This window comes from Penaeus japonicus, unplaced genomic scaffold (genome assembly GCF_977035675.1).
Source record: "Penaeus japonicus unplaced genomic scaffold, GWHDUDI00000001_assembly GWHDUDI00000030, whole genome shotgun sequence".
In the NCBI taxonomy this organism is placed as follows: Eukaryota; Metazoa; Arthropoda; class Malacostraca; order Decapoda; family Penaeidae; genus Penaeus; species Penaeus japonicus.
In genome coordinates, this window is record NW_028234432.1 from 14593308 (window position 1) to 14603307 (window position 10000).

General features: G+C 40.0%; 1 protein-coding gene across 14 annotated transcripts in view; it reads right to left on the bottom strand.

The window, feature by feature from the left end:
• axo (axotactin) overlaps positions 1–10000 on the bottom strand; it is a 56065-nt gene that overhangs the window by 19471 nt on the left and 26594 nt on the right. For all 14 annotated transcript variants that reach the window (XM_086555081.1, XM_086555074.1, XM_086555070.1 and 11 more), the window contains 16 exons: positions 9935–10000; positions 9168–9371; positions 8606–8714; positions 7388–7567; positions 7101–7249; positions 6593–6757; positions 5897–5992; positions 5023–5170; positions 4519–4628; positions 3695–3815; positions 3100–3275; positions 2645–2755; positions 2173–2293; positions 1696–1893; positions 1223–1396; positions 735–948 (listed from right to left, as the gene is read on the bottom strand). The exon at positions 9935–10000 is cut by the window's right edge and continues 41 nt beyond it. In XM_086555081.1, coding sequence (XP_086411207.1) covers positions 735–948; positions 1223–1396; positions 1696–1893; positions 2173–2293; positions 2645–2755; positions 3100–3275; positions 3695–3815; positions 4519–4628; positions 5023–5170; positions 5897–5992; positions 6593–6757; positions 7101–7249; positions 7388–7567; positions 8606–8714; positions 9168–9371; positions 9935–10000 — 2342 coding nt within the window. The remainder of the gene's footprint in view (positions 1–734; positions 949–1222; positions 1397–1695; positions 1894–2172; positions 2294–2644; positions 2756–3099; positions 3276–3694; positions 3816–4518; positions 4629–5022; positions 5171–5896; positions 5993–6592; positions 6758–7100; positions 7250–7387; positions 7568–8605; positions 8715–9167; positions 9372–9934) is intronic.

Genomic DNA, 10000 nt, shown 5'->3' on the forward strand with positions numbered 1-10000 from the left:
TAGTAGAGGTAGTAATAGTAGTAGTAGTGGAAATAGAAGCATAAGCATAAGTGATAGTAGTAGTAGTAGGAGTAGCAACAGTAGTAGAGCTGTAAAAGTCGCAGAGAATAAAGGGGAATAGTTTCAGAGAGAGGAGAAGGTGCTTGAGCAGGAGATGCAGGAAGAAGAGAAGTTACTCGAGGAATACGATAATAATGATAGCAGAGCACAGGGAGTGAGTTTGTGTTGTTAGTAAGCATGGGAATTGGTGTTTGCGAAGGTATTTAAAGAGTGTGTGGGCTGAGATGTGTCGATAGATCACAACATTATGGCCTCCCTATGATTATGTCGCATTGGTGAATGGAGTAACAGGGAGAGTCATTATAATGCATTATTCAAACAAATGCATGTATGAAATTCTGAATCATCATACATTTACTAATTTGATTTATGATCAGTTATTCAGCATTCCAGTTTTACACTAAAAAATATAATTCCTTGTTATTTCATGACTCCAAAGGAGAGGAAAATCGATTTTGGGCGACAGTAATTGCTGCGAATGAGGACTACGATGATGATGACAAACATCGTCATCATCATCACCATGGAGACAAAGAAGAAAAATGTACAACTGAATGAATGATAATTAAAATGAGCACAACTATACTAACAGACCAAAAAGGTAATCGTAACCAGTGATCGTAACGACAATGCTATACTATTTACGATCGTAATAAAAACCAAACACCACTCACTCAGGGATGGCACCCAAATACATGGATCCGTCGAGCACAATTTCGAAATCGACGTCGAAAAGCTTCTCCTCGGAGTTGAGCACGACACGCATCTGTTGCTGGTGGATCTCGATGCGCACTTGCTGCCAGTGACCTGTGTTGAGGCGGCGCTTCGAGGTCAGGACGGTGCGCTTGACCTGGTCTCGGTATCTGTACATGAACTCGAGTTCTTTATCTGGTTGGAGGAAGAAAGGATAAAGAAGAATAGAATGTATACTATATATTTATATATATATATATATATATATATAAATATATATATATATATATATATATATATATATTTTATATATATATATATATATATATATATATATATATATATATATATATATATATATATATATATATATATAATGCACTTTTCACCTGGCACATTCAATCTCCAAATTTTGCAGTTGCTAATATGGCTGGACATAATTTCATAGTGATCAAAAGTCCTGGATTACCTCCAGCGAGAGAGATGACGAAGGACGCGTGGCCCGGATGGTTGGCAGGTTGGTAAGCCACGACAGGTCGCTTCGCGGTCGTCTTGAAGCTCAGGTAGAGGCTTCCTTCTCTCCAGCCCGGCACCTCCAAGAAGCTTGCGTGGTTGGTGAAGCTCACCGTGTGTTTGCCAGAAGCTAGAGGCAGAGGCAATGAGACGATTAATAATGATGATAATGATGTCGGTTTCATACAGCTTGTATGTCACACAAATCGCAAATCGTCCCTCATTCCTTTGTATCATCATATATCATACACACATACACAAGCGTGCACCCGCATACTCTCTCCATATCCCACACAGAAACGCGCGCACATGTACGTACACACAGAGACATCCCGTTGATCCCAAACACACACACACACACACACACACACACACACACACACACACACACACACACACACACACACACACACACACACACACACACACCTTCTTCGTGGCATTGCAGCGACGACAGCGTGATGGTTCCTTCCGTGTCTTCCTTCATCCCGTCTCGGTCCCGCAAGAACGTCATGGAAGTGATGGGAAGCAAGTCAGGGTCTGAGATCTCGCCGGTGTCACTCCTCAGCACTCCGTCACCCACGTCGCAATTGCACGGGACTTGCGGCGTGTCGCACATGTCCAATTCTGAGACGGAATGGAAGCAAGCGGAGGGGAGTGAGGACAAAAGGAAAGGATGAAGGGTTTGATTTCTACGGTGATCTGGCTTTTTGTGTGTGGCATCCCTGGCGTAAATGGGGCGTTCTGTGAACAGCTTTAAAGTGTGATAAATATTTTATATCATTCGTCTACAGTATATACACCGCTTAAACGTTTCCAAAAAAATAGTACAAACATTCATCTGTATACAACGTTTAAGCCTTTTCAAAAACGTTTTCCCAAGACGTGTGTACTCTTTTGTCTTACCTTTGCATCTACACAAGCCTTCCTTCGACGCCCCAAAGTACGTGAAGTAGTTGTTTGAGGGCGAAGAGAACCAAGTCCTTGTGGAAAGCTTCAGGGGCGATCTCCTGCAGTCATACCTAATCTGAAGAGATAAGCAGTGGTTCTGAATGCTATTTCTTCTTCAGTCTCTCTCTCTCTCTCTCTCTTTCTCTCTCTCTCACTCTCTCTCTCTCTCTCTCTCTCTCTCTCTCTCTCTCTCTCTTTCTCTCTCTCTCTCTCTTTCTCTCTCTCTTATATCTATAATTTATTCCCCCCAGGCATGTTACATAGAGGTTTGAATGATAACCTTTACTTAAAGTTCATCTAGTTTGGATAGTTGCCTTTGCATCTTACTCTAGCTTTATACAGACCAGGTATACTGTTCTCTAAATGTTACATTTCTTTCTTGCTTGCTTGTTTTATCCCGTGATGCATTTTTGAACAACCTACTTACCTCTTGGCTACAAGACTCTGACTGACTGATAAGGGACTTCAGCATGTCCGGTGTGAAGTCTCTGTATTCCAGTTCTAACTGCAGGTCCTTCTTCTTCTTATCCCGCACCAGCTGCAGAGAGAAGGAAATTATATCATCACTTTCGTTACAAAAGTCTTACTTAAGCGAAAAAAAAAGAAAAAAAGTCAGAGGTTGTGCATAATCTTGTCCATATCTTTAAATGAATTTTAGTTTAATTAACTGAATCCAGTAATAATAGCATACTCTCTACATCTTACATACTGTAAGGAAATATAAAGCACAAAGAAACAAGTATAATGGAAGTGATTTCTAACACTCAGAATTCCACCTTCTTATCTTCCAAAAGAAAAAGAAGACACTAGAAAAAACAAACAAACTTCTAAATAAGACTCGAAAAAAAGTCATACCATCTGAAACCCCTTTGGAAAACTCACGTAATCTTCTGGAAGGTTATGGACGACCACAGTGGTAGTCTTCCTCGTCACTTTGTTGTAGGAGCAGTTGACGTAGGCAGCGGGGAGAGGCCCATTGCCGTCGGGGTCGATCTTGTAGATCCCTGTAGCGTTGTACCCGATTTGACGGTACTGCTCGCACGATCGGCGGTACAGCGCTGGGGTTGAGGGGAAGGGCGGAGGAGAGGAGAGGGAGATGAGAAAGGGTTGGAGGTTGATGCGTGGAAGCTGGGGTTTGGGAGTCTAGTCCGTTTCAAATGATGGTGAGGATGATGGTGATGGGGATTACGATGGTGATGATGATGATGGTGATTACGATTGTGATGGTAATGGTTATCATAGTGATTGATCAGAGATATGTTGATAAGAATGATAGTATTTAGAACATGATAAAAGTAAAACAATAATAACAATAACAACAGCAATAACTATCAATCAGCGGTAATAATACTGATGATAATGCAGAAGTACGAACGTCAAGGGTGATGATATGATTCCTCAAATATAATATTTCAATTTGATTAAAAACAAAAGCAAAAACGTTATAACAAATCCATCCTTAATCCCCTGGACTTACAGAAGTGACACGTCTTGCCCGTGTATCCCGTGCCGGTGCAGTTGCAGCTGATGTTGTCGTCGATCTCAGTGCACTGGGCTCCGTGCTCGCATGCGCTGGGCCTCTCGCACGGCCCCAGCACCTGGCGGGCGGGAGTCGACGAAGGGTTACGCCAAAACACGGACTATGATTCCTGTTTTTTCTCTTTCGGTTTCTCTCCGTCTCTCTCACACACACACAAATATATATATATATATATATATATATATATATATATATATATATATATATATATATATATATATATAATCTCAAATAGAATATATATGATAGACATATTTCAATGCAATGTTTCCTATTAGCACAGTTGCTTCTTGCAGTAATTAGACTTCAATAAATTGACAATGTCCACTCCAGTGCATTCTTTACTGAATTAGTATTAACACAGCGGCCTTCTATATTCAACGTTTCATTAAGGGGGATATGGGTTGACGTCTTGTCTTTGAAATTATCTGTCTAATCCCTTTTGACTGAATGAACAACTAAGAATATATGGTTCTTTCTCCCTTTCTCCTTATTTCTCCTTGCCAACTTAGTGAATTCATTGAGATCGATGTGTCAATTCAATCTACTAATGTGTTTGGTTCATTTACCTGATTTTACATATTCATTCGACCCTACCTCTTTAACTTCTTCTTCTTCTTCTTCTCTCTCTCTCTCTCTCTCTCTCTCTCTCTCTCTCTCTCTCTCTCTCTCTCTCTCTCTCTCTCTCTCTCTCTCTCTCTCTCTCTCTCTCTCCCTCTCTCCCTCTCTCTATTTGCCAGAAAAGAAGAGAGAAATCTTACCTTGCAGTTATCAAAAGTGACGTCTTTGGTGGCCATCGGGGTTCCAACGATGGCTCTGGCGACCACTGGCTTGCCTCCCAGATCGAGGGTTCTGATGCAGCCCACAAAGCCTGGAGGGAAGAGAGGAGGTCGTGAGGTTATGAGGGGTTCTCTGTGTTTGTTTGCTTGGTTTTGAATTTCATTTTTTTTTTTTTTGGTTTTGCTTTCTTTTTGTTTTCTTATTTGATATTCTTTCTCTCTCTGACGCTTTCGTTTACGTTCTCTCTCTCTCTTTCTATTTCTATTTCTCTCTCTCTTTCTCTCTCTCTCTCTCTCTCTCTCTCTCTCTCTCTCTCTCTCTCTCTCTCTCTCTCTCTATCTCTCTCTCTTCCTTTCTTTCTCTCTCCCCCTTCTTTCTCTCAGTATCCCCCACCTTCACATACACATTCTCTCTTCCTCCCCTTCTCCCTCCTCCCTCCCCCGTCCCTCTTTCTCTCTCCCCCGTCAACCAAACACCCAAAATACCTGGATGAAGATCAAGAACATTCGATCCGATGGTGATTTCCGAAGAAAATGTCGTATTTTGGGGCAGTTCCCCTTTCTTGCTGGTTATACTTTTGTCGTTGAGCTTCATCTTCATCAGCTGTGTTCTCTTGTCGTAGTGGATGTCCACCTGATTGAGAGATATCGAAGGTTTTAGTCTGATATATTTTTATTTGGTTATCTGTCCTTAGGATTTTTTTCTGAATTAAAAGGCCACTGATTTTTTTTTAATCACTGTCAGTCGTTGGGTAATGTTATTTAGAGAGGGGAATTGTCTGATCACTATGGAATATATGCTTTAAATATATATTGCAAAAAGATTTCGTAACAAAGTTAGGTATGATTAAGTATGAGTGGATCCCTAGTTTAGGTTCGGAATCTCTAAAATTTCTTTGAACATCCAATCTTTTTTATGAGGATTTTCTGTTCGTTTCTTTTTTTCTGCTTTATTAGTATGTATCCTGTATGTTTGTAGGTATGTATGCATGCATATATGTATTATCGTGTGTATGTAGTGTACTGTATGTATGTATGTATGTATGTGCTTTATTAGTGTGTATATTGTATGTTTGTAGGTATGTATGCATGCATATATATATATGCATGCATATATATGTATGTATGTATGTGCTTTATTAGTGTGTATATTGTATGTTTGTAGGTATGTATGCATGCAAGGATCGTGTGTGATGTAGTGTATGTATGTATGTATGTATGTATGTATGTATGCATGTATATATGTATGTATGCATATATGTATGTATGTTTGTATGTATGTATCCACATTTTATTAATCAACATTTTATCAATTCTTCCGTTCTTTCAGGCCATCCGTTTCTCCTTCCTTCGTACTTACGTATTGCCAGTGTCCCGTCCTGATCTTGGTGTCCGGTTTGAGAATCATGCGGCCGTCGTGGATGTAGAAGGTGACGTAATGCTTGTCGTGCCACAGCTGAGCGAGGAGGGAAGGGAAAAGGGGGGGCGGGTTAGTCTTGGGTTTTCTTTTTTGTGTTTTTCGTTTTTGTTTTTTTGGGGGGCTTTGCTTGGAGTTTTGAATCTCTCTCTCTCTCTCTCTCTCTCTCTCTCTCTCTCTCTCTCTCTCTCTCTCTCTCTCTCTCTCTCTCTCTCTCTCTCTCTCTCTTTGTCTTTCATATCTTCTTCTTCTTCTTCTCTCTCTCTCTCTCTCTCTCTCTCTCTCTCTCTCTCTCTCTATCTATCTATCTACTCTCTCTCTCTCTCTCTATCTATATATCTATCTCTCTCTCTCATCTCATCTCTCTCTCTTTCTCTCTCTCTCTCTCTCATTCACGTACTCACTCACTCACTCAATCCCTTGAATCCCTCTAAGCTCCCTCCTTTAAACCTACCCTCTAAACTCCCCATTCCCCCCTCCCACCTACCTCCCCATCCCCCAACATACCTCCCCACATAGCTCCCCATCCCCCCACATACCTCCCCATTCACCCCAACCTCTCACATAGCTCCCCAACCCCCCACATAGCTCCCCATCCCCCCACATAGCTCCCCATTCGCCCCTCTCCCCCCGACCTACCTCCCACTCCGTAGTCTCATTGTCGACGTGGACGTGGCCCGAGGCGAGCACCCCCTCCCCCCTGGTGGGCTTGAAGGAGATGGTGACGTGGAAGTCCGACTCGTGCTCGTTGGTGAGCCTCACGCTGGCGTTCTCCGTCGAGAAGGTCACGGGCAGGAACTTCATCTGTGGGGCGAGGGAGGGCGTTGGTTGGTGTTTTCATGCGGTCGTATATATGGACACGGGCGCTCACACACACGCGCGCGCGAATACAAACACACACACACACACACACACACACATATATATATATATACATATATATATATATATATATATATATATATATATATATATATATATATATATGTGTGTGTGTGTGTGTGTGTGTGTGTGTGTGTGTGTGTGTGTGTGTGTGTGTGTGTGTGTATGTGTGTGTGTGTGTGTGTGTGTGTGTGTATGCATACAACTTAATCAATATACATTAATAAATAAATCAAGCAATGACAAAAACGAGCAAAATACTTGCCACTTTGCAAGAGGCTGAGAGGGGCGTCTCCTTGGTGAGCCCGTGATAGCGAGTCGTTTTGTTCTTCAACTCGAGCTCCAGAAGAACACTGACGTCATTGAAGAACACTTTCTCGAAGCATCCCAAGAAGGTGTTGAAAGATCTCAGTCCTGGGGGAAGGGGAAGGGGGAGGGGGTGAGAAAGAAGTGAGCGCTTAAAAAAAATAATAAAAGAAGAAGAAACAAGCACAGAAGCAGTGATGAAAACACGACATCCCAAAGAAACAAAAGAGAAGAAGACTCGTATACCTGGCTTATGACACGTGTCCATGCACGTCCTCTCGTTTTCAAACCGGTTGACATTTCCGCCACATCCCGAGTACGTGAAAGATTCGCAAGTGCCCTTATTCACATCATAATAATAGCTCGTGATGTTATTGTCACATCCAGGTCCCATACGTGTGCCGGGTCCCACAGGAAGTCCGCAATCTGTGGGCGTGAGAAACGATGTTATGCCAATGGTATAACAGTGGGTATACGCAGCAATATGTCGTTGTATTCAGCTCTGCGCTTAAACATGGACGGGAAATTTTAGGTATGCAGGATGTTCTTTTGTTGCAATATATCTAGTTATGTATTCCATGCATATGTGATATATTATTCTAAATGTACATGATGACTGTACTCAGTGTTAGATACATTTGTGTACTTTATCATATATATATATATATATATATATATATATATATATATATATATGATTATATATATATATATATATATATATATATATATATATATATATATATATATATATATATATATTTATATATATATATATATATATTATATGTTTATATATATATATATATATATATATATATAATATATATATATATATATATATATATATATATATATATATATATTATATATGATTATATATATATATATATATATATATATATATATATATATTTATATATATATATATATTATTATATATATATATAATATATATATATATATATATATATATATATATATATATATATATATATATATATATATATATATATATATATATATATATATATATATATATATATATATATATATATATATATATATATATATATATATGTGTGTGTGTGTGTCTGTGTGTGTGTGTGTGTGTGTGTGTTTGTTATTTTAAAGATACAAACTGGGTATGCGCATTTTAATTGATGTGCTTAAACACAGAAAATTATTATTAGATTTACATACTATAGTCATATGCAGTATCATGTTGAGAATCATTAACATTATGTGATTGACCACAATCATTCACATATAGATTAAGACGTATTCATCTACACAGTCACTGTGTATCTTGAAGTAGATGAAATAATCTACATTTTGTCGTTCCTTAAAACCACCTTCTTAATTAAAGATGATTTATCTATAATACGGTACAGTGTTTGATATGCAATGTTATCCTAGCGACATCTTATTCATAATATTTTACGTTAGTGTATCAAGACTTACATCTGGTTAAATCGGGGGCGTTGCCGACGTAGAAATCTGGATCCAGGTGGAAGTACCGGATTTCACCTGGGATGATGATCGTGGCTTCGGTTCTGTGATCGAGCAGCACCTGAGGGGAGCAGAGGGGAGCCTTGAGCTTTCTGTAATTTGGGTATTTCTGAAGTATGTTGAAGTATTCATTTATGTCTGTTTGTTTGACTGTTTGGCTGTCTGTCTGTCTTCTTCCGTTCCCCTTTTTTCTTCTGTCTCTCCCTTCTATCCTTTATCTAGCCCTCCGTACCCCCTGTTCTTCCCTCCTCGCTTCCTTCCACCCCCCTTTCTTTCTTCCCTCTCTCACTTCCTTTATCTAGCCCTCCGTTCCCCCTCTTCTCATTTTTTCCTCCCCTTTCCCTCCCCGACTCCTTCCAACCCCCAACTCCCCACTCCTATCTTCCCGCTCTCCCTCCCTGCACTCTCTCCCCCCTCCCTCTCTCCCTCTCCCCCCTCCCTCCCTCCCTCTCCATCCTGCCTTGACCCCTTTAAACCTAAAAAAAAAAAGCTTTCCCCTTAAATATCTCAATACCTGTATTTTCTCGTGTTGATGGACAAGCGTGAGCGTGTGCCATAGGTTCGAGTTGACGTTAACCCCGACCTCGGCTCCCGCTGGTCCGTCGCCAAGGTCGACCTCGACGTAGACTGTGCCGGCTCGCGTGATGGAAGCGGTGATGTGTTGTTTCTCGGGGTGTTCGGCGGAAGCGTAGAACAGGATCGAGTCGGTGAATTTCGTCTAGAACGAGAACAATTTGGAGAAGGGGTCAGAGAACAAAGGAAGATGCAGAAAGGATCGGATGGAAAAAAAAAAAAAAAAAAAAAAAAAAGAGAGAGAGAGAGAGAGAGAGAGAGAGAGAGAGAGAGAGAGAGAGAGAGAGAGAGAGAGAGAGAGAGAGAGAGAGAGAGAGAGAGAGAGAGAGAGATTGGGAGTAATTTCACTAAGTGCTGCAACATTCTCTTTTTGCGGATGGCGTCGCTGGAATATCTATGTTGACAACGATGATAAGGATACTACTACTACTGGAAATGGTAATGATAAAGATAACAATGATAATGATAGTAATGGTAATGATAACATTATCACCGCCACTACCAACAGCAATAATGGTAATAATCAGAAGAATAGTAATGATAATAATAATAGATAATAATAATGATAATAATAATAGATAATAATAATAACAAAATAATGATAATAATAATAATAATTAGAACAATAATGATAATGATAATAATAATAATAACGATGGTGGTTATGATCATAATGACACCAACGACAATGAGTTCCACACCACTAACCTTGAAGGACAGCGAAATGAGATTGACGTACGAGTGAACGCGATCCATCCACTCGTACAGACGATG